General features: G+C 37.5%; 1 protein-coding gene across 2 annotated transcripts; it reads left to right on the plus strand.

The window, feature by feature from the left end:
• Positions 1 to 545: 545 nt before the first annotated feature.
• Fam174a (family with sequence similarity 174 member A) lies at positions 546 to 23,782 on the plus strand. 2 transcript variants are annotated; one of them, XM_021165920.3, is made up of 3 exons: positions 548 to 1,176; positions 11,997 to 12,131; positions 20,931 to 23,782. In XM_021165920.3, the coding sequence occupies exons 1-3, from the start codon at positions 743 to 745 to the stop codon at positions 20,932 to 20,934; spliced, it is 573 nt and encodes a 190-aa protein (XP_021021579.1). In that variant the 5' UTR covers positions 548 to 742; the 3' UTR covers positions 20,935 to 23,782. The 2 variants fall into 2 exon arrangements, with proteins under 2 accessions (XP_085695873.1, XP_021021579.1); XM_085839747.1 differs by lacking the exon at positions 20,931 to 23,782 and having other exon boundaries at positions 546 to 1,176; positions 11,997 to 12,135.
• Positions 23,783 to 24,593: the final 811 nt, after the last annotated feature.

Here is a 24,593-nt window from a genome sequence, read left to right on the forward strand (position 1 = left end):
GCCCATAGCAAAAACTAGTTAACAGGGGCACAATTTTCTTGTTGGTTTTATTTCAAAAGGATGACTGTAGATCTCTGGAAATTGACAAGAGGGGTTTTTACAAATATTTACACTTTAAAGGGGGAAAACCTGAATAAACAACTCTACATTTTCCAAAGAAAGGGATTCCAACAATAGTCGATACCCTTACAGCCAGAAAAAAGCTCTCTTTAAAGTTTGTGATCCTCCAGAGGGAACTGAGAGGAAGTGTTTACTGATTAGATGTAGTTATGAGGTTTGACATCAAGGAAATTAAATCGAGTTTCCCATTGCTACCGTTTCCCCACTTGGAAAGAATTGTAGGCATAACTGTTCATCTTGTTCAGGTTACCCATTCTGGCCCAAGCCTTTTCTCTATTAGGCACACTCCTGAGACATGGAAAACCTAGATTGGACCTCTCAGAGGGTCCCACAGCTACGCGTGCGCAATAGGCTCGAATCTCTGACGTCACTGAGCGCAGCCCGCCCCTACATATTAGCAACCGGAGGCGTCCGTAGCAGCAGTGGCTGCGGGGATGTACGAACTTCCGGTTGTCCCGGCAGGCTGCCGCCTAAGCCGCCGCCTAAGCCGCCAGGCGCAGTCTCAGCCACCGGCTCTCCGCCAGAGAGTCGGCTCTGCGGTTCTGGCGCGCCCATGGTCGGCGCTGCGGACCGGGAGGCCGGCCCGGCGGCTGCGGCGTGCTGAGAGGCCGGCGTGGAGACCATGCCGACCCCGCGCGGCTGCTCCGGGCCTTGCCACTTCCTGGCTCTGGCCTTCGTGTTGCTGTTGCTGCCCGCGCTAAGCGGGTCCGGGGCGGTACCGTCGATGGCGGTCAGGGAGGTGCAGAAGTCCAAGCCTCCCAAGCCCGGGCCGCACACGCTGTCGCCGCTTCCTCCGGGCCCCACCGCGGCCCAGCCTCGGGGCCAAGCTCAGGCTGATGCCGCCGAGCTGCCAGGCTCGGAGAGCCGCAATGGCAGCATCCCCGGGGCGGGGTCTGAGGCGGACGGCCTTGAAGGGAAGGCCGGAGAAGGTTCCCAGGGTGGCAGCCTGGCCGTGAGTCCCAGTCCTGGCGACAAACCCATGACCCAGCGGGCCCTGACAGTGTTGGTGGTGGTGAGCGCCGCGGTGCTGGTGTACTTCGTGGTCAGGACCGTCAGGTGAGGCACAGCCTCGATGGGCACCCCTTGCAGCCTAGAGCTGGCTGACAGGTGACCTGCTCCATGAAGCGGGGAGAATGTCTGTGACCTGGGCCTGACTTATCCCCTTCCCCGGCCCCCAGCGTCAGGGACTGGAATCTAAGACCATCTGGTTGGCTGTCTTAATGCCTGTGCTGCCTTAGCTGGTGACACAAGCTGTTGCCTTTCCTTTAGAAACCAGTAACCTACCCCCAACATCTTGCTCTCTGAGGCTTGCCTCTGCCTTCACAGACCCTGAAGTGGAAGTGCTCTTCCATCCCCTGGAAGTTTGATTACAGTGCTGTGCAGTACTTCTCTCACTACTCTGCAGTTGGTGTAACAGCCTTTTGCCTGTTAGAATGCACTCCTATTTCTGAGGCAGGGTACCATAAAAGTAGCGCACAAAGTCCTGATTGGGTGTTTCACTTTTGCAAAACTTGCCAATTATGTTTCTTAGATGGTGCCCTTAATCTATCCCAATGTTAAATTGTCCTCAATTAATTGGGCACCACATCCCTGGAGAGGTGTCACATAGAGGAAGACCCCCAGCAGAAGGGGCTAGCTAGCCAAGAGAACAACTGTGGTTTCCCTTTCCCTAAAATGAGAGCAGATGGTATTTTGTGAGATCTGTACTGGTTTGTTTATTTCCTGTTTTCCAAATTACTTCACACTTTCCCATAACTACACCTTACCATTACTTAATGTCCTTAAATCCTCAAAACGAAATGTAGATTTTTTAAAAAAAGTACTTGTGAATGGAAAGCCAACATGGCGTGTTTTAAGTGGTTGATTAAAATGGTACAGTGTTTCTATGTCGTCCAAAGAATCTTATGGAATCTGTTTCTTTTACACATCTTCCTTAGCTACTGTTTTACATCTGTTTTCCAAATAACACATTCTCCTACAAGTATATGAAATACAAAATATTTACTGGTAAGGCTGGAAATTCTAATTGGAACTGATATCAAGAAAATATGTCACATTTTAGTGTTGTATATATTCTTAAAAAGAATCAGAAAAGGGTATTAAAGTGCACCCTTTTCCAAGTTGATATGTTTTTGAGGGTGGATTTTCTTTGTATCCATTAGCCAAATTTTACAAATGATTGGATGCAGACACAAATTTGAAAATCTAGGGTCCCTCCTCCCCTTTTTTATTTTTTGTACTCGGTTTAGGCCAAATGTTAAATAGATTTTGAAGGGGAAAAAAGTCACTTTTTACTATTTTTGGTTTTATGAATCGTTCGTTAACTTAAGATTACTTTTTAAAATCAAGTATTTAATTTGTCCAGAGTTCATTGATACTAGGTTAGAATCCACATATATAGCTTCCTGGAGCCCTTAATAAGTTCTAAGCATATAAAGGAATGCAAGGCATTTGAAAGCCCCTCACATGAGCAATATCACTGAGCTGGAAGCTGTTGATTTACAAAGTTCAGAAAATCCACACCCACTTTGTCACTGGCGAGTTAGATAATGCTCAGAAGTTATTAAAAGCTCATGACCACCAAAGTGGGACTTCTTGATGTTTAGAAATCTTAAAGGAAACTTAAATCATTTTTACTATGCAGTTTTTATGTAATACTGTACATAATGCCTATAAGGACCATATTATTCATGGTATGTAGAAAGCACAGTTACACTGATCATTTTCTCCATATGCTTCTTTTTTCCTATTTTATTTTTATTCCTCCTTATTTGGAATCTTTTATATAAACAGTTGCTGCTGTTGCTTTTCTGTGTTCATTTCCTTACAACTTGAAAGAACTCAGCCTTTTCTGATTCGCCTGGATAATTCCGTATCCTGTTGTATGAGAGCACCAGATTTAGAACTGGGGCTGATAAAAACTGCGCACTCCAGGCAGCATCTCACACGTGGGCGCAGTCCAAGTTCTACATTTAGTTGGCTGTCTAACATCCAAAACGTGATTGGGGCTGACTAAATCTCGGCATATCCAGAACTTGCTCCCTTTACTTCCATATTGTGTTCTTTATCCTCATTATGGTGGTTGCTCATTCTGGCGCCTTTCCCAAAGTATGCGTGACAGAGAACCAGGGCTGCTTACTTGTGCCAAGGGAGTCCATTCCCAGGTCACTTCTGTAACCGATGATATGGGCTAAAACTGATTGTTTTCATTGTAAAATGTTATTATATCAAACTCTATGAGACTTTAAAAATGCTTTGTCTTAATCAAACTTGGTATCACAAATATTTGGATAGAAATAATTTATTCTGGTAGTATAGAATTATTCCAAGCAACAGCATTCTTTCTGTAGAGGAACTTGAGTACATCACTAGAGTGCTATAGGAACAAAGTAAACTTAGTACAATGAATACAGCTTCTCTCTGAATATGGTACTTGTCTGTTCTGTTCTATACTGTATGCCCATTGCTAAACTTTGTAGCTCTGTGCACGGAGTATAGAGCGCATAATGTTGCTTAATGGATGGGCCTTCGTTCATGCTTTATGGTGCTGAATAGGTAAGTGGTGAGGATAGACATAAAGCGTGACTGCTACTTGCTGATAGAAAAAGAAATACTCAATTACTATTTAATTTCTTTCTTTGTAGGACTTTCTTCCTATAGTAAACTGTGTAAGGCCAGAAAACAACTATAGACAGTTATTACAATTTCAAGGGTATATGTTGATTATATAAAAAGTTTCTATTATAAGCTTAGGATAATTGTTCTTGTCTTAAAGCAAACATTTTTTTTTTCCTGCCATGTTGTGTCCTGTTTATTCATTGTGTTTATTCTACTTTTCCTCCTTTGGGAAGTCCCTTGACTTCTCCAGTCACAGCACTCTATGAAATAGAGAGAAAGAATCCTTTGAAGTGGTGGCAGTAGGCACCAAATTTAGCATTGATTCAGCCATTCAGCCAGTCAATATTTATTCAGCTGCCCACACTGGGCAATCACAGTATCATTTTGAAATAAATCAGCATTACTGCCCCCATGGCACTCACAGCCTGGAATAGCACAGGGACATTCATCAAACAGTTCACAGATAATTAAACAGTGCAGTCCCCACCCCCACTCACTCTCTTCCTCATTGATAGTGGATCGTTTACCTTTCCACCTTGGCTTCTTTGGATGATAGGGACTATATGTATGTACAATTATTGTACAGCAATTAAGAATAGAATTATGAAAATTATGTCTGGGTTCTATTAATATTTAGCATATGAAACTGCACAGTATTAATATAGTTTTAACCATATACTGACTGAAAACTTTAAAGCTTGTACGAGGCTTCCTTCAAAGAATCTGACTTTGTACATAAAACACTACTTTTGAGATTTTTATCTGTCATCTGCATAAGCTAGTCAGTATTAATTGCTGATTGATGTGTGTCAATATACCATGTCACATAATATGATAATTCTTGCAAAAATCCTCAAAGTAGGTGATATTCTTCTGAAGACAGTTGAGTCTGAACGAGGTTAAGGGGTTTATCTGGAGCACATACATAGGACCTGCCCAAATCCAGATCTGCCTGAACCTAACTGTGGTCTCTTTTAACAAATATACTTTATTTAGGGTGATAGTGTATATGAAAATGGCCAGCTGGTTTATAAAAAAAAATGAACTTGGCAATGTTTCTGTGTAAAATAAGAGTTTGGGTGAATGTTCACTTTTTAAAACTTTACAGATTGACAAAGTAAGACAACTTTAGGATTTATTGATATTCATTACTGTGCTAAACTGAAAATAATTGTTGTTGTTTTGAAAATAATTTTGTATGCTATGTTAACCCAACATCCTCTCCTTCACAGATGTTCTTCATTTGCTAGATATAGTCAGAGAATAGCTGTATTTTAAAGCAACTACTGCTGCTATACATTGTCATTTGTCTGATTCTTCTTTATTTCTATTTGTCTGCCATCTATCTATCTATCTATCTATCTATCTATCTATCTATCTATCTATCTATCTACTTATTTGGAATTTCACTATGCCACCCTCGATGGCCTAGTATTTGGTATGAAAGAACAAGGCAGTGTTAGATTCAGAGCTGTGCCCACCGCTGTCTGTAGTGGCACTAAAGCTGTGTACTACCATGCCCAGCTTCTTACCTGCTTTCTTGAGAATATGAGTACTGAGTGAGTTTCACCACCAATTATAAAATTAAGTCATTGAGGGAAATTCAATTTAGACAGTGATAAAGATAGGAAGCCTGCATTGCTATTTATATCCATTAGTCATTGCCATTAATTTAGTAAGTACTGCTGAGTGCCTGCCAGTACTAGGCCTTGTAATAGGAACTAGCAGTAGGTAAGAGGAGAAGTGCTACATGTTTAAGAATCTATCTAATTATTATCCCTTGAAAGTGTCATTTGTGCTCTCGTTTTGTATCAAGAGAGATGAAAGTACATTAGTATATATTTAACAAATATGATGCCTCAAAAAATATTTTTTTTTGTGGGATGAAACTTTCCCAAATGTTTATGTATATTGTGATATAATAATACAGTGTGAAATATGCTGTGTGGTCTTCTCTCAAGATGTCAAAATATGACCAGGCGTGGTGATCTCAGTGATGAGACAGTGTAGCTTGTCAGTCATCAGTGTGGAAGGAATTACTGGAGATTAAGGAAGACCAGAGAAGAGTGGCTATTTTACTTACTACATTTCATCCAGGAAGAAGGACAGTGCTTCCACCCAAATTGTTAGCAAGTAAGAAGGCCTGAGCAGCCTGAGACTGTAAAGACTCTACTAAGAAAAATAGTTATTTCATTGAGCTTTTCAGCAGAAATAGCCTCTCTCACCCTTCTCTCCCTACAAAACAGGAAGAAAAGAAAGGAAGGAAGGAAGGAAGAGAAGATTGGCTAAGTGATGGGATTTTCCAGAATTTTGAGCTATCAAGCAGTCAAAAGAAAGAAACAGAAGAGAACAGAACAAGTTGAGGGTTTGAGCAGCACGGAGGCTGCACTGAAATGCACCCGGCTAGGAGAATAGAAGGTCCCCACACAGCCCTGTGTGCTGTGTGTTCCCACCTTGACATGCAAGGTCCAGGCTGGACTGACAGTTCTGGTGGTTTGTGAATCAGGGAAAGTGAAGGTATCTCAGGATCTACCTATAACAGGCAGTGCAGGTCCTGCCAGTTGACAACCATTTACTAAATTTTCAGGGAGATAATGGTTATTGTTTTCCTTATTTTTCAATGTGATCTGAAAATCTACCTCTTTTATCCAATAATTTAGACATAATACTTTTGAGAGTTTCTTTTTCTTTTTTAAGACAATGTTTTACCTCATGTAGCCGAGGCTGGTCTCAAATTCCATATATAGTAGAGGCTAGACTTGACCACCTGATCTTCCTTTTTTCATCTCCTAAGTACTGGGATTACAGTTGTGTACTATCATGCTGTCCTTTTGAGCATTTCATTTTTTAGTTGTTACTAAACATTACTACCATTGTTACTATTAGTGTGTGCTACTGTAAAAAAATAACTATCTAGTCAGGTGTCAGGGAGATGATACAGACAAGGCAAAAAATGAAATTCCTGTGCCAACTCTGCCTTTCAGTCAACTTCCAGAGTGATCCTCTGGTTTCTTCATATATAGATAGTTAAATACAATGAAACTTTGGAAAGGTTTCCAAATGTGACAGTTATAACAAAGTTTTAGGCCTAGCTGCACAGAAACTCCCTAGCACAGTAGCAAAGCTCCTGCGACCTTTACTGTAAGAATGAGGTGTTTGGCTGATAGAGCTCAGGGCTAGGGCCTAGAGAGAAAGGATTTGTAATAAAGCCTAAGGATAGATTTTATTGGTGGAGGATGCAAAGTACATGGGACATCTTTCCTAAGGATGGGTTCCAGTCACTTAGACAAAGCCTAAACTATGCTTAGGATATGGGGGGATTCAGGTGGAGGCTGACTCCTAGTAGAAACAATAGCCTGATTCTTTGACCGTTTCCACTTTGCATTCCAGAAGTCCAGGCTTCATTCAGTTCCTTCTGTTGAAGAAGATAGGCCCATGTGATCTGATCAACAGTCTCCTTTCTACAGTGCTCTAAGCTGTGATTCCTATAGGAAGAGAGAAGTTTTGGATTACTATATAAAGAGATGTGCATTCAAGATTAAACTCTCTGTTTCTGTTTAAATGCCAATACTGGGAAAAGAGCAATAGAGAGGGAACATTTGAAGGACTGTGGGAAGCACAGAAGTTGAGAAGACAGGGAGGAGTAACTTAACACAAATCCGTAGATCCCTGTCTCCTTATCTTTTATACTCATAGCCTGGCTTCTGGTTGCAGCACACTGAGTTAATGGAGCATACATACAGAGGACTCCTTGTATGCGTCTTCACATCTTTGTTAGCTGTGCATAGAACAGTGTGTACTTTGCTTTGACAGCATCACTCCTCCTTGTTCCTTTTCTCTTTATTTTGAGTATCTTGCTTTTTTATCAGTTCCCTGCTTGATGAATTCTTTTTTTCTGCTTTTGGTTGGTTAGTTTATGTTCTTCTGAGGTTCAATGTATAACTGAGCCAGGCTGGACCTCTTATTCCTCCTGACTCCACCTTTGGCAGCCGTGGACCACTCAACTCTTCCTGTGTTGATAACCACTTGTCTGCCATGGAGAGCAGGTCTTTGATTCCTGAGGTCTCTTTCCAGACAATGGAATATGAATATTTGCAAAGGGAATGTTCTAACCACTGTTAATGTATTTCAGTGGCATGTGGGCCTTTCCCTTAGCCCTTTGTTCAGTCTATATACTACTATGACCCGTTACTATTTCAAGTGACACCTGGTGTGTTTGGTTATAGAAATGGAAGGAGGTGAAGAGAGAGAGATGTCGAGTTAGAGTTTTGATTATGCCGCATATCCAGGTTTGATTCTGGGAGGAAAATTGTAGAGAACTAGCACCCTAGGTCACTAATGTTACTTCCTTTATTATTTATTAGTACACAAATTGCTTCAGATGAACTCTTGTTTACAAATTGCTACATTAATTCTTTGTTATGATAAATGATAAAAAGTTTTATTTATGTAAAAATACAAGCATATATGCTTATATATTTAGAAGCTGAGGTCCACTTTGCTTTGTTTTATGCCTTAGCTCATAAAGAGCGTGCATGTGAATATGTCTGTGTATGTGAATGATTGACATAGTCCTCGTTCTAGCTTGAATATATTATGAAACAAAGTTTCTGCTATTAATATTAGTTAATATTACTTAATATTGTCCTGACACATATTCCATTAAAAGAAAATGAAAAGAAACAAATTTGTGAACCAGGTCAGGTATTCTCATGTCCATAACGTAGTAAAGTGAAATGCAGTTTTATTCTGTTGTGTTTATTTTATGTGGCATCAAATGTTTTCACATAAAATTTTATAAAGCTTACTTTAGTACTTTTGATTCTATAAATGGCTGATGCATATTACTGAAACAGACACAGTTCTGACTGAACTGAAGATATTTAGTGAAACATTAAGGAACCTGCATCTAGGTTAAGACAGCCATTTGAATGACTTATGATGTGATTAAATGTACCTCATTATACAGTACTCTTTCACTGTCTCTTCTGCCAGTTCAGGAGTCCATACTTTTCTGCCTATTTTAGATAATATTCCTAATATTCGTTAGTCACCAACAAACTATACCTTTAAGTTGCAGTATGTGTTTATTATGGCTAATTAAAAATGTGCATATTAGCGACTGAATATATATATATATATATATAATTATTAGCACATTTATATGTATGAGAGTAAAGAATGTAAGGAGTGGTTTTAAAGCCTCATTTAGATTTCAATTGAAAAATAGTGTAAACTGGGTAGTAAAAGAAAAAAATAGCGTTTTTACCTTAATATTTTTTTTATTAAAATGTATAGTTTGTTTTATGCTTAACATTTTAAATAGCTCATTGGGTCATCACAATGATTTTAAAGTTTTGTGTTTTTGATTTTCCTTGAGAAATACCACTACATATAGCACCGTTTATATGGCAGTTGATATTTTATGTATAACTCTTATGATGTAAGGTCCGGATGTCACAAGGTCAGACCATACAGCAGATCTCAATTGACAGGTTTATTGGGGGAGGGTAGTATACTGACCCTACCTGAGGGGGAGGCACTGGCTTTTTATAAGGGATGTAACACATGTGCATAGGGAGGATATATGGCTCAGAATGACAATGGATAAGTGTAGTGAAAATATGTCACATCTTGGCAACTATCGATGATATATCCTGTTGTCACTGTGTCTCTAGGGCAGGCCAGTGAAGATTTCTGGTTGTTAACAGTAGCTGTCATGACCGTGTAAGCATCATTGAATGTACTGCTAGAATGAGGAAAGACAGTTTTCGAGAAATGACATTTTAAGTTATTCTATTAATATAAGACTTTTAAGTTTTGTTTAATTTTTATGAGTTAATACATATATTAATTGGTAAATTTATTTTAATCAAGATGCATCTCCCACTAATTAATATTTAGTATTAAACTATTCTGTCTCTATGTAAAAATAGGTTCCTGCTTTTAAGAGATTTTTGGAAATAGTATTTACATATATTACTGAATAAATGTACAATGTAAACTATAGAGAGAAAATGCCCAGATTATATATAAGCTGGAATTCCTAGGTCAGTGCCTCCTGATGTTTGTATCACACCTAGGAATGTGATGTAATCTCAGATAGATGCATTTATTTGTTTGCTGAAGATTAATCATCATTCAACTTGTGATGACTTGGATTATAGGTAAAGCATTAGCTAAGTTAGTCCAGGATACTAGCATGTTGTTCGATTGTTGTACACGAGCTGGGAATAGTAAGTTTGTTACTAGAGATATATTCTCATGATCTCAAGTTCCTCATTGACTGAAACTGTGGACTGGGAAGTCATGTGATTTAGAAAATGCACTGAAAGAATTGCCAAAGAGAAAGAAGCTCTATTGGAACTGCCAGTATCTACAACCTGTGCTGTCCTAAGTCTTTGCTCACTGTGTGAGAGCAAGCGAGTCATCACAGATATCTAAGTAGCACCTTAATTACCAATCATTAAGTGAAAAGGGACCAGAGTGACTGCTTACTTCCCTTAGTTTTTTTCCTTTTTCCAAAGTAATGTTAGTAGCTTTCCTGTTAAGTACTTTTAAGAAGTCTAAATTTAACTTGGTAAACAAGCTAAATTCTTATAAAGTTCTTATAAAGTCCTAGACAGAAGAATTTTTAAGGACTGTAAGCAAAACAAAATATTAAGATAGATATGTGACAGAAATCATATAGGCCTATAAAACCCAAATAGAAGCAAAAACTTAGGATTATGTTTTATATAATTTGTGAGAATGTGTGCAAATGTCTGTGTGTTGATTTATACATCAACACATTTTGCATTGTAATTTGCTAGTTTAAGTATGTAATTTCTCATTATATAATGCTATTTTATACCTTACACTGTCTTGTTCTTTCTAGTTAAAACACGTATTAGGCTTTACATTGGTTAAATATGGGATGTTGAATACTGTTCTGAAACTAGTTACTTCATCACCTTTCAGTAGATATAAAGATAGGTCTGTAAGAAATGACTTGTGGAAATTATATTTTTCTCCAGATGTAGTAATAGCTTACAAATTTTGATACCTGAGAGTAGATATTTTATACTCAAAAAGTAATGTAGTGTCTATTGGTTAATATGGCACAAACACTGATTTTAATGTATGCATGCTTGCATAAATGTACAGGCACTTTGTCTTTCAGGGTTCTCAGTTACTTTTGAGGGGACTTTTAATACTCTGCCATTGGAGCTGGTTAATATTTAAATATCAGTTAACATTATGTCAAGCTGAATAAATTATACGTTAAGTAAAATGAATTTCATTTGTGATCATTTGTTGGAATACTTTTTCTTTTGTTTCTAATATCCAACAAGTCCCTGTAAAACACACACTGAATGTCCTGTATAGTGTGTTGATACTATCGTGTTTTATTCTTAGGTATTGAATGTATCGTCATAGTTTGGATCACTGAGTCAGAAATCACCAGCTTAGTGATGCCGAGTTTATTCCTGAAATATTTGGTTTCTTTATGCCTTATGCCTCAAGTATGATCATTTTAAAATTCTCAGATTATTCTGATGTGTAGTCTAGGTAATGAGCCACTAATCTAAATCGGTGTATGCCTAGGGCTTCCTATACCTAGCTTTTGGGTGGTAATAACAGTGCTTAGTTGTGTCTGTCAATAAGAAGGCATCAAGGACAAGAGATAAAGGCTGAAACTAGAGTGCTTCAGAAAGATTTAGTATCTGAAGGAAGGCTTGCAAACTTATCTCTAGGGGCTGGAGAGATGGCTCAGCAATTAAGATTACTGTTGTTCTTCAGAGGACATTGAGTTGTTTCCAGAACCCACGGGACGCATTTCAGAACCAACTGTAGCTGCAGCTGCAGCTGCAGCTGCAGGAATGTGGCACCCTCATCCTTCTGGCTTGTGTGGCATCCACACACATTTCATTCACTTACACATATTCATACATATATATACACACATAAATAATAATAGCAAATATCACTCAATTTTAGTTCACAGAGGTTCAGGAGAGTATGCTAGACAGGAGAAATGTTGAAGTCATGCAAATATATAGGGATGAGTTTATTTAATGAATTTCCAGGAATCCTTCATGCTAAATTGATTGTATTAATATGCCTGAATTTTAATCAGTTTTGTACTGAAGGTGTGGTTGGTAAGAAATACCTAAATTCTAATTAAAGAAACAAATTAATTTCTTTAATTTACAGTTACATATAAAGATAAGGCTATATTAAAATAATTGTATTTATTTATTTGGTTGGTTTACTAGGATGAGAAGAAGAAACCGAAAAACTAGGAGATACGGTGTTTTGGATACTAACATAGAGAACATGGAATTGACACCTTTAGAACAAGACGATGAGGATGATGACAACACATTGTTTGATGCCAATCATCCTAGAAGGTAAGTTGCTACAGTGTGTCAAGATGCAAACCTTTGCTCAGACAATTGAAGTACACTATCATTTTACAGGCTTTATTCCAGCAGATTTTATTTGGTTCTGTTTAATGAAGTTCTTTGTCCTGCTCAAGCAATGGATTTCATTCACAAGGCTGTGCTGGAATGGATATAAACTACAGTATACATTCACTAAAATGAGCTTTCTCTTTGCAGATTTCTTTGTAGTGTTTAAGTTTGAAATGTTTCATTCTTGCAGTATACATTACCTTAGCATATATTTGCTTATGTTTGTTTTTAAAAAACATTTAGTAAACATGCTTTTAGTTTACAATCTGAAATGATTTTGTTAATTCACATATTTGGTTTGCAAATACTTCCAGATGGAATTGTAAGTCTAGAAGTTTGCTGTTTCATGGCATAGCTCTGATCTCTATATTCAGATCTAGTCCCGTAACACATGGAGATCTTTCCTAAGGTGATTGGATGAACAAAATTACAAGGGTTTATGAATTAGTATGAGTGCAAATATAATGAGAAGAGGCAACAAAGGTTTCAGCAGATAGTAAAGATATGCTAAGAGAGCATGGGGTTTCTTGTGAAGGCAAGGTAGAATCTAGAATCATATAAATCAGAGGGCATAGAAATCTTTTACTTGATGAAAGTTATTCTTTGACAGTTTCACATATGCATATAGTACATTCTGCCTAACCTCACTCCCATCTTGTCTCCCTCTCCCCTGGTATTCCCTAACTCTCTCTCTTACACTTTTCTCTTCCACAATTGGGCCTTTTTGTTCAGATGCAGTGAGTTTAACCTAGACCTGTGAACACTGGTATGCACATATCCACTGGATCATGGTGGCCTCACTGTTAGGTCAGTAACTGCTGCGCATGGCTCTTCCTTCACCTGAATTGTTTAGTAGCCAATAGTTCAGCAGGGAGGAGTCAGACCCCAGTTCATGACTGGCTATTGACAGGTTCAGTGGTATACAGGCCCAGTGCAGAAGACTCAAGCTGCCCTTTGCAGTGGCTGTGCCATGTCCTGAAGACACGGTTCCATTGTTGTCCTGTGTAAATTCCAGCTGTTGTATTCTCTCTACTCACTCATCTCAGAGGTTTTCTGAACCTCATTGGGGTGGCTCAAATGCCCTGCTTAGGGCTAAGCTTTCAACTACCACTTATTAACACCTTGGGCAGCTCTGATTCTGTTTCAGTGTTGTTCCTTGCAGAGAGATTTAGAATGCAGTTTGGTTCCATGTTTATTTATCTGAACCACAGTAGTGAATACCCCACTAGGCCCTATGCTCCCAAGCTCCTAGCTTTGTGGTTTTTGTTTGTTTTGTTTTTCTGTTTATAATGCCAGACATATATTCCCCTGGTAGAGGCCTAAAATCCTGTCTAAAAGCCAGTGGACATATGCTGGTTGTCATTTTAGTTGTTAAGGTTTGTGCAGGGTTACTTTTTTTGTATTGATATAGAACTGAATAGTTCAACTTTTGTTACCTTTCTTTTAGATCCCAAGATTTTTCTGTTGTTAGAATGAAGATATCTTATATAGCTGAATAGCATTGCTCCCAAAAGCCATTATTTATTTAATAAAATTCTCATTGCCAAATTTGTGACTTCTCTTTAAGAGTTGATAGTTGGGAGTGCCAGCAGTCTTTATGATATCTTCCAGCCCCAAGAAAGCTATTAGGGAGAAAACTTATGGCTCAGTTCTAGCTTGATTTCTCCATATCATGGAGCTGAATGTCATCGTTTGCGATGACCATAATTATATTCAATTATGCTAAATATGTATGAGATGTCTGCTCTATACATTCATAGGAAAGACAAATGAAATTTACAGTTCATGATTACCTCCAAAGAACAACTCAATTGGAGCATCAGTTCATCTCTATTAAATATGTTGTCATTTGAATGGAATCATCCTCTCTGTTTCTGTTTGAATACTTAGTTTCAGCTGGTAACATTGTTTACTCAAGCTTGTAAAGCCATTAGCCAGTAGAGCCATTAGCCAGTAGAGTCATTAGCCAGTAGAGCCTTGCTGAAGAAAGTAGGACCCGTCAGTGCAGTTTACCAGGTCAGTACCTAGCTCCAGTGTCCTCCTGCTCCTGTTTACTGACTAGGGTTCCAATATGACTAGCCACATTGTCACTCCCTTGCCTGCTGCCATTCTTCCCCACCATGATGGAATGTACCCTCCAAACTGTAAGCCAAGTTACAGTCTTACTCCTGTAAATGTAGCTAATACAAACCCTTCAGGCTCTTACAATCATTCTGCAGCTTTCCCTGACCTTATGTGGAGGAGTGTTTTGTAGATGGATCCATCGGACTGGGCTCCACAACCCATTTTGAAAACTACGTTGTAGATTTTGTAGGCAGCCAGAGTAAGAAGAAAGATGAGTTAGATCCTGCAATTATGAGAGGGATTGGTACTATTTAAGATATCAGAGGATATTTAAGGGCATTACACAAATTTAGGAATTAAATTTTGTAGGCAGAGGAGAAAGACAGTAATAATAAAGTGGTTCAGTGTTTAACAATAAGGTAGTGAAGCCATTGAGATTTGAATCTTAGTTTATATCTCAGTGGGTATTAAATTTAACAGCAGTCATTGTGGAGCACAGTCAAACTGAAATGAAGCTATAGGAGTTATTATGGGTCATCAAGTATGAAGCCAGTTTTATTGTAAGGAATTATGGGTGATTATGAGGTATCCCAATGATCAGAGAAAACTGAATGATCATTCTGATATTAGGATTAGTGATTGATATTTACTATGTGCCCAGGTATTCTAGCAACCTCTGGCTGCACAGGGTGACCAGAGGTAGACAGATTGCCCAGTTTCGCGTGGTTAATGGTCTGTTCGATAGACATAAGGCTAGCAAGACAGAAAAACAGAAATGTAAAATAGTAAACTTGGGATTAGACATTTTTATTAAGAATCAATGGTAGTTTACTTTTGAAGGCATATGTTTATTTTTAAAATGAGAAACAAAGATGGATAGTTAGAGACACAAGTAGCAAAATACAGTAAAATTGTTTGTGTGTTCTTCCTTTACTCTCTGCATTTGTGTGTTTGTGTTAATGTAGATTAAATCCAGAGTCTAGCAGATTTATGCTATAGAAGCACCTCTGAGCTCCCTCCTCAGCTCTACATTGGTGTTTTTATACTAGATTTGTATTTCTCAGTTGGTAGAATTCATGAGTGGAAACATTAGAGAGTGGAGTTTTTTTCTTTGGCAAGACTGTTAGCGATACATTGAGCTTTGTAATAGACATACATACATACATACATAGATAGGCACATATGTAGGTTTATGTTTCCAACTCTGAATGTAAAGGTTGTAAGAGTGAAAGGATTAAGACATATACTGTCAGACTGCTTTATAGAAATGTCAAAAGCTACATCCACAAATTCTCACCAACATAACTGCTTAAGATGAGCTGAACAAAATCAGCATTAACAGGCATGTGGAACTAGAGAAGAGAGGACCACAGGGACTCAATACCACACAAAAAACTACAACCAACTAAGGAATGCTAAGAGTGAAGAACTAGTTTTCCTCAGAGAAGAACACACCCATTGGTTATCCAGCAGCAAATGGTCAGCCCTGTTGTATGTATATGTGCTGTACATAGACGGAGCAGGTTGTGCATATGCCTTTAGGAGTGCATGTGTGTATTCATATGCACATACATGGAAGTTATAGCTATAAATTTGACAGAGCAAGCAGAGATATATGGGAAGATTTTGAGGTAGGACAGTGAAAAGGAAATGATATAACCTTAAAAATAAAATATAAAATTAAAAAGAATAAAGGCATATTAAGAAGGCAAACAAGAATCAAATTTGAATGAAGTTGTAAAAGAAGTAAAAAGATTAAAAATAAAGCCACAGCAAATTTATAATGATAGCAGAGATGACTTATCGGTGCACCTAGCATATTTTCACAGAATTCTTAATGATGTATTTAAAAAAAAGCACTTTATATAATTATCTAACTAAAGTCATGCTTGGTAGATTTACGCTCATTAGCTCACCATCCTTAAGAATTTATATTACTAAGGTAGCTTATTAAATAATTTTGAAGTTTGGGTTTCTCCACATATGTTAATAACAGGGACTATGCTCTTGTTCTCCCCTCCCCCACCTCAGTGACTTGGTAAGCACACCACCACTGAGAATCTTGGGTAGCATTTTATAGTACTTGTATCAAATTTTCAATAGTTTTAAGGAAAAAAAAAAAAGAGAATATCCCAGTCAGAATCGCATCCTTTCTATACTGACAAATTCCAAACTTCAACAGTTTTATGTCACTTCTTGATGGCTGACTTTAATTTCCCCTTTATGGCACAGTATATGATGAACATAAGCAGACAGCACAGAACACTTGCTACCAGTTGCCGTGAAGCAGCTGCTGTGAAGCCTGTTCCTTCTATGGCTGTACGTTACTAGCTGTCCTCACCACTGAACACAGGGATTTTAACAACTGAAACAGGAAGGCAAACGCTACATCTCTCAGCTCTTGTACATCATTAATCTGTATCTTTGAAAGATGAATGGAGCTACTGGACAGTTTGTTCTGCAGAATGGATCAGACACAAAGGGAACAATAAAGAACATGGAAAAGGCTAAGGTGGAAAAAACATCAAGAAAAAACAAAGTAATAATGAGGAAGAGGAAACACTGTGGGTTATTTTAATATTATGTCAAATAGAATTTAAGGAAGCACATTGATTAATAAATAGAATTTTGTACAACCCTAATATTCTTCCAATGTACCATTATGTATTTGGATATGTATGTGTGTGTATATATGTGTGTGTGTGTGTGTGTGTGTTTGTGTGTGTGTGTATAGGCATATATGTAGTCTATACCAATTATATATAATATCTAAATTACATATCCAATGGTATAGGCTAGTATATGTGTATGTGTGTATATGCACACATAATTTTACAAATATAGTATTATGTATATGCATATATACATAATTTATATTCAAAACATATACATAGTACTGCTATGTGAACATCTGGTCTTGAACTTGTAGTGATTGTCCTGAGCCTCATGAATGATGAGATTGTAGGTATGAGTTACTATGTCTCGCTTTAATTACTATATTGTATAAAAATTAAAAATGAATCTGCATTCTATTAGCAGAAATAATATTCTTTACATAATATGCAATATACATATATGCAGTAATAAACATTACTGCATAGAAAATATCTCAGTAATTGATGCACATTTCACTAGGCGGGAACAATTCATTTTGTCTTGGGAACATGAGGTACTAAAACTGTCACAGGAATGACTAAGTAGACACTATGCCGCCCTTTTTACTAGGAGTGCTATCAGAATGGTCTTCTAAAGGAATTCTTTCTTTTTTATTATTATTAGATATTTTCTTCATTTACATTTCAAATGCTATCCCCTTTTCTAGTTTCCTCTCCAAAAGTCCCCTATACCCTCCGCTGCCCTAGAATTCTTACAATTCCAGTTCGAGGGAGGAAAATTGGGGCTGACTCCTTATCCTGGTACAATCTCATTCCATTTGTTTAGTATTTATTTGATTTCCATCTAAAATATAAACATCCCCATTCTGTCCCTTCCCTCACCTAAGAGTCTCCGCTCCTATTAGTTTTCTAGATATGGATCCAAATCCCACAGGACTGGGAATCCTGCAGTTTTCTTTGTTTCCTGCTGCATGAAGAACCTTAGCATTCTACACTAGCAATTGTAATTAATTTTCAATCATATCTTACCTCTCCTGCATTAATACTTATAAAATTATCCTTTATCAAACAGATTCTTTGTTGTTGATATTTTGTTTGCTTGTTCGTTTGTTTTAAAGCACGGAATCGTTTCTAGGAGGAAGGGGAATCTTCTTCCTTACAATTACATAAATTTAGCTTTGTACTGTTTGTAGAGAGTTTGTCTTCCTCGTCCACTCTCTTGTTTAGGAACTGTAAACATGGGAAGAACATACCAAGGTTTTACATGATGGGTGGCATTTTCTCTTCTTTTGAACAGTAAAAACTCAGGAGATCAGATAGCATGTCTTTACTAAAACAAACTACCACTTTTCTGAAAAAAAGAAATCTTCAGAGAAAATGTCAATAATCCACTACACTATTGGGAGAGTAAAACAACTTTAGAGCACAAAGAACAAACAGAAACAGTATATCAGTAGAGGGAAGTTTAACTTCTGTCCAAAATAAAGTAATAATTATAATGATAGGAAGTAGAAGACAACTCTAAAATTAAGGAAACAGCCTTAAAAGTGAGTACTAACATTGTCCAGTGCTAGGCTAGTAATTTGTGCTAACTATGTCATTTTAAATCCCTAAATTTGCTTCCTCACTCCTTTCACGCTGCCATGTTTAATTTAATATTGTATGTGTTCATTATACTTTGTACGTAAAGACCCCTAATCATAACAATACTTTCTTGCTGTTTATATCAGTGTCAGAATCAGAAAAAGAGTTTCATTTAGGTGTTTAACAGATGCAGTAGTTAGCTGGACCCTATAGGGCTGGAAATATAGATAGGTGACTGCACGGTGCTGTGACATACACTTAGCAGTAGAATGTGGTGGGCAACCAACTGACCAAATGGTATTTCAGAATAGAGGTCTTCATTTCAGGTCAAGATTAGCTCTGTCTTGTGAGTGATGCCCAGGCTGAATGTGTACATTTACAAGTACAGCTGTCTTACAAAATAAAGAAGTGAGATTATTCTTTTACTTTATTAATTGATCACTGTCTTCTCAGCTTCACAACACTGAACAATATTTTTGACTCTGAAAATAAAGGAAGGGGATCAGGAATTCACAAGTGTCTTTAGCTATGTGAGACTATAATTGAAAAAAAAAAAAAAGGCAGTATTTCTGAGTTAATAAAAACCCAGAACCAAGCATGGTAGATCATGCTGTAATCCTAAAACTTGAGAGGCCAAGGCAGGAGGATTTCTGGGACTTCAAAGTGAGAACCTGTCTGGAAAAAATTAAAATTAAAATCTTTCAGTGTATTTGAGGTGATTAAACAACAACAAAGCATGCTTTTCAACTGTTTTCTACACCAATCCACATACTGGCCCGTGCTGGCTGGTGGAATACTTGCCTGCTTTGAGTGCACAGGGCATCATCAGAGCATTGACCACTGAGATTAATAAAAGATTCTACCCATATTGTGTCCTTTGTTTCAAATTGTTGCAAGTTCTGTGGAGACTTAAAACATTACTTACTTCATCTAGGGCCTTACTGCTTTTGGGCTGGTGACCAAAATAGCTGAACAAGCTGCCAGTTTAACTCTGACATTGTAATGATACTTCATGCAAGTATTTTCCTCTCCATCTCTTGCAAGCTTCATCTCTGGAATAATTTGGCAGCTTGTGGTTGCAGTTGAACATCTTGTTTTGTGACAGGCTTTTATCATCATATAGAAGTTATTGACCTGTGTTTATCTAGGACAGTATGCCATGTCAAAATATGATCTTCTTCAGAGGACAGGGTATGCTGGCAGTCCTGTCTTCAGTGGCCACAGTCTGTTCTAATGGCTTTCCAGCTTTGATGTCTATCCCTCTGAATAGGCACAGCTCAGCACTTGGCACCCTCAGTGTGCTGTGGCCCCTGACTCTAGTCTAACATCTGTGTTATTTCTTCAGGAAGTAGAACTTGGTTTTGTTTTTCCTCATGTAATGCTAATGCCATCCTGGTTTTCTGAGAAAATCAACTGAATTAAGGGTAGCAGATGAGAAGGGCATATTGATGAAGTGATGTTTGAGTTACAGTTATTTTAAAAAATGCACAAGACAGCCAGATAAGGTCCTGTGGGAGATGTTTCAAGGAGAGTTGAAAGCTCCAGCCATGGTATGGTGTTGTATAAGTGTGCTCTTGTTCTCAGGCTTTGAATGTAGAACATGGAGAAATGTATCATAGCTGGAGCCAAGGTAAGGTCATGTAGAAACAAAACCAAATCTCTAAAGACTGATTTTGTCAGTCAAGAATGCCCCCAGACCTTCCCAGGCTTTTAAATAGATGAGTGAGCCTATGGCACTCTTGTTGTAGATGACCCCAGTGACTTGTAAATGGCTCACGATTAGATTTACGAAAGAACCTGAGGTGCAGTATTTTCAGATACTTTATGTGGTCCATGAGGAGTGAATAGAAACGAAGATTCGTATTCTTATAAGTAAGGGAAAAGTGAGACACCCCAGCATGTGTTTATTGAAAACTCGTCCATTGCTGCTCATTGACTGTGCCAGGGTCTGACTGGGTAGTGCAGAGTGGTCGTGAATTTATCCCTCTCATCCACACCCACCAGAACTTTGTCTTGTATAGGATTTTTTGTTGTTGCCATGCTACAAATATCTGAAAGATTGTTTTTTCATTGAATGTGATTTCAGAACTATGGGTTTTGATCTTCATTTCAAAAGCCAAGAGGCAGAAATAGAGAACTGTATTTATAGAAACTCTAAAAGAAAAAAACCAAAAAAACACCCCTGTATTTCCTGATGCCCACTGAAATAATTTGTTAATGTTCTGTGAAAAATTTTATTGTGAATATAAATGAGATTTTATTACTCATAATATGTATAAAATTATTTTGAATAATTAAAATTACAGTTCAAAGGATAATATCCAAAGTAATTAATAGTGACACTGTCATATGATCAGAGTGGCTTACAATAAAGATTTTTTTCTTAGTTTATGTTATTCTCTTCAAAACTTCTGAATCTTTAAATGTGTTTATAAACCAGTATTATTCATGTTTCTATTTTTTCATTTTACAGATGAGTATGTGCCTTTCATGAGAAGATTTCCATATTTCTACTGAAGAACAGAGTTTCTATGTCTAAGGAATAAGAAGCCACTCTATCAAGGGGAGGGGAATTTAAGTTACATACATTATGTCAACCTTTAATTTGTTGATACTCAATCCATAGTGCATCATTTGGTTACAACTTTGTATAATTGGAACTGCTGTATTTATTAGTGCGCTCTGTGTTATTAGGGACAAACTGTACTGTGCTGGATTTTCTGTTTGAAAATTATTTTAAGACTGTTTTCTGCAGAGCTTTTGTCCCTGTCTTTTACCATATTATTGTAACTTGGCTTTCTTTATTAGTCCATTGTCGTTGCTTTCGTTTTGTCAGTGTCATAATGTAAAGAACTATAAGCCACAGCTAACTGCTATGAGTAAATACAATTCTACTAAACTTTTTCCCATTTTTATGGGGAAAAAGCCAAATCTACTGTTATTTTTGAGTTTGTAAATAGTAATAATTGTCTGTGCTAAAGTATGAAAAAGAATAAATATGATTTAAAATTATTTAAGTGGTACAGATAGAATGTGTTTATAAAATAAACACTGCATAATTATATATTAACATGTGTTTTATATTATCTTTATATTCTGAGTCCAAAACATATGTTTCCTTAACTATAGTGTCTCGGTGGATCTCTGTGAGTTTGAGGTCAAGGATGAATCAGACAAAGGTTGAATATCTTGCTAGAGATTAGATATTTTTGAAAATCTATGAACTTCAAATACATTTGTAGTATAATGAGAGAGAGTTAATATAAAATGTATGGTTATAAGTCTGAGTCTTGTCAGAGATCAAGAGATTGAAAATTTTCATCTGTAGACTTCGAAGTCAGGATTTTATCTAGAGACTAGCATTATCTTGCAACAAATCCATTCCCACCCAGGTCTGATTTTAACACATTTTAAAATTTAGAAGAAAACTTAGAGAAAAAGCATGAGTCATAAAACTCCATTGCTTGTTAACATCAGTGAGGTCATTAAAATGTGTGACGAAATGGAATGATCCCGAGTCACAGTAGTTTATAAGGATGTTGTTATTTATTAACATCAACTTTATGATGTCTACTTTTACTGTGTTTGACATTTTCTCTGTATTAAGCTGGTTTAAAAAAATCTACCTCAAAAGCTAAACTCGGCTATTTTATAGACTTCTGCTTCATGATGATGAATTAATTTGTTACTGACTAAAGCCAACCTTGAGGCTACTCTCATTCAACAAGGCCACAATAAAATCTCCTCTAAGAACGAGAAAAAGATAAAAAGAAAAATGGTTGTATATTTAAATATAACTCAGGCCTGTTATTTCAAATAAAACTCAAAGCTTCACATACTAAAACAGCGTTCTTGTTGCCACATTCTCTCCTTATATTGAGAAGCTCTGCTGGCTGTCCACCGAGGTCATGTGGCACCATCATTCTCTGGCTGGGGTTGTGCTCATCTTAGTTTCACCTTGACTGAGACTCCAAAGCAGCTTACTCATATGCAGACAGTTGATGGAGAGGTCAGTTATAGTGCTTAACATGAATTTAGCAACTGGATTCTGAAAATCATCCTAAGGTAAATGTGAAAAACAGCCACCTATCTTAGGATTTCATTTCAGGTGTGTGTGAATATCGGCTCTGACACATTCTATTCATTAAGCCTGTCACTAAGATTAATTTAGAACCAAGGGAAAGAAACTACAATCTACATGATTGAAGTGGAAATTTCTGTATTCTTTTAACAGCTCAGTTGAATCATGTGATGTTTTTCTGGAAACTGTCTTGTGAGAGCATGTGATAAAAGCAAACACTTGAGAGAGAACATGATGTTTAGAAAGAACATAATGGAACCCCACAAACAGTGAGAGGATTCTCTTGCATTGCTACACCATGCAACACTTTGCTGGTCTTTGCTGGTTTTCCTTGGTCTTCACTTCCTAGAAATAGACCAAAGAACTTCTCATGACAGTGGTTGTCATGATGGAGGCAAGAAACCATGGAACTAGAACAACGTAATATAGCAAGGAGGATAAATGTTGCTAGAGACCAACTGCTTGGTGAAGGGCCGTTATACTAGCCTATGAGAACAAATCACTCAGATGAGGTCATAATTAAACATTACCATGTTGTAATTTTAATACCTTGGGATAGGATTGAGGAGCTGCAGGAGAGCCATATCAGACTCTGAAACCAGAGAGTCATTGATAGAGATTTAGGCATTTGAAAATGCAAATAGTGAAAGTAAGAGAGCAATCAGACTACTGCAAGCATGAGGAACCCTGATAGATAAATGAAAAAAGAGAGTTGACTTGTATTGGTTTCAGAAGTCTCATGCCAATATGATAGGGGAAGCCATAGCTAGAAGTCTCAGGAATCAAAATGTTTGATGCTAGCCAGGGCTATACAGAGAAACAATGTGGTACTCAAATTAATATCCCTACATTTCTAGGAGAGAGCAAATAAGGAAACTAGAGATGATACGGTAGATGCTCCTGGGGAAGGTATTGATAACAGGTGATTGAGAACAGTCATAAACTGTGCCCATTGTTGAAACACAGGACATCACAGGGATTGAGTTTTCAAATGTATAAAAGGGACCACTGCTGACATGCCAACAGTCTTGTAGTTATCAAACAGACCTTGTGTGGCAAGAGCAGTAGCCCATAACAAAAGAAAAATTGTAGATACTTGAACAACTGGTACAAGAGCAGCTGGACTCACAACATATAGAAGGGTCTACCAGCCCATGGAAAATCCCCCTGTTGTAAAAAAAAATAATGAGGAAAATGGAGGATGATATCTGATTTAAGAGTAATGAATAAAGTAATTAAACCAATGGGTCCTTTACTGCCTGGACTTCCTTTATCTTCTCTGCTCCCTATATCATGGTCTATAATTGACTAGAAATATTGTGTTTTCACAATACCCTTCCATGTCCAGGATAGTGAAAAGTTTACTTTCTCAGTACATAATCTGAACAACAGTGGTCCAATAAAAAGATGCAATTGGAAGGTACTTTCACAGGGAATATTAAATAATCCAACTATATGTCAGTATTTTGTCCTGCAATCATTAGAAATAATTTGTAAGCAATTTCCCCAGTCTTTCATTTACCATTGCATGGATGACATTTTGTTGGCTAATTTTGACAAAGATGCTTTAGAGAACATGTTTAAAGAAACAAAGAATTCTGCCATACTGTGGGTTACAGATTGTTCCAGAAACAAACAAACAAACAACAACAACAAGAACAACAATAAATAAAGAGGAGGTTCACTTAGTTATTTGGGTTATAAAAATCAGTCAACAAAAAATTCAACCACTAAAGCTACAGATCTGTAGGGACTCTGGATGATTCTGGCCGCTTCTGCTAACTCCTGCTAATTTGGTGGAGCCTTGCTTGTTTCTGCTGGACTGTGCCACTGCTATTGATCAGTGTTTGGTGTTTGCTGTTGAATTGGACTGCTGGTATCTGACAAGGAGGAGTAGAATCATCTCAAGGAACTACTTCTGAAACGAGTCCACAACACCTTTTGCCTATGAACCTTCCTCCCCTTCCTCTGATCAGTGGTTTCTAAGGGAGGTTGAAGTCTTTAAGAAACCTAAGTAAAGTAAGTTTTGAAAAAAATCTAAGCCTACACGTGCTC

The sequence above is a fragment of the Mus caroli genome, unplaced genomic scaffold (genome assembly GCF_978045245.1).
Source record: "Mus caroli unplaced genomic scaffold, Mus_caroli_1 scaffold_1, whole genome shotgun sequence".
Classification (NCBI taxonomy): domain Eukaryota; kingdom Metazoa; phylum Chordata; class Mammalia; order Rodentia; family Muridae; genus Mus; species Mus caroli.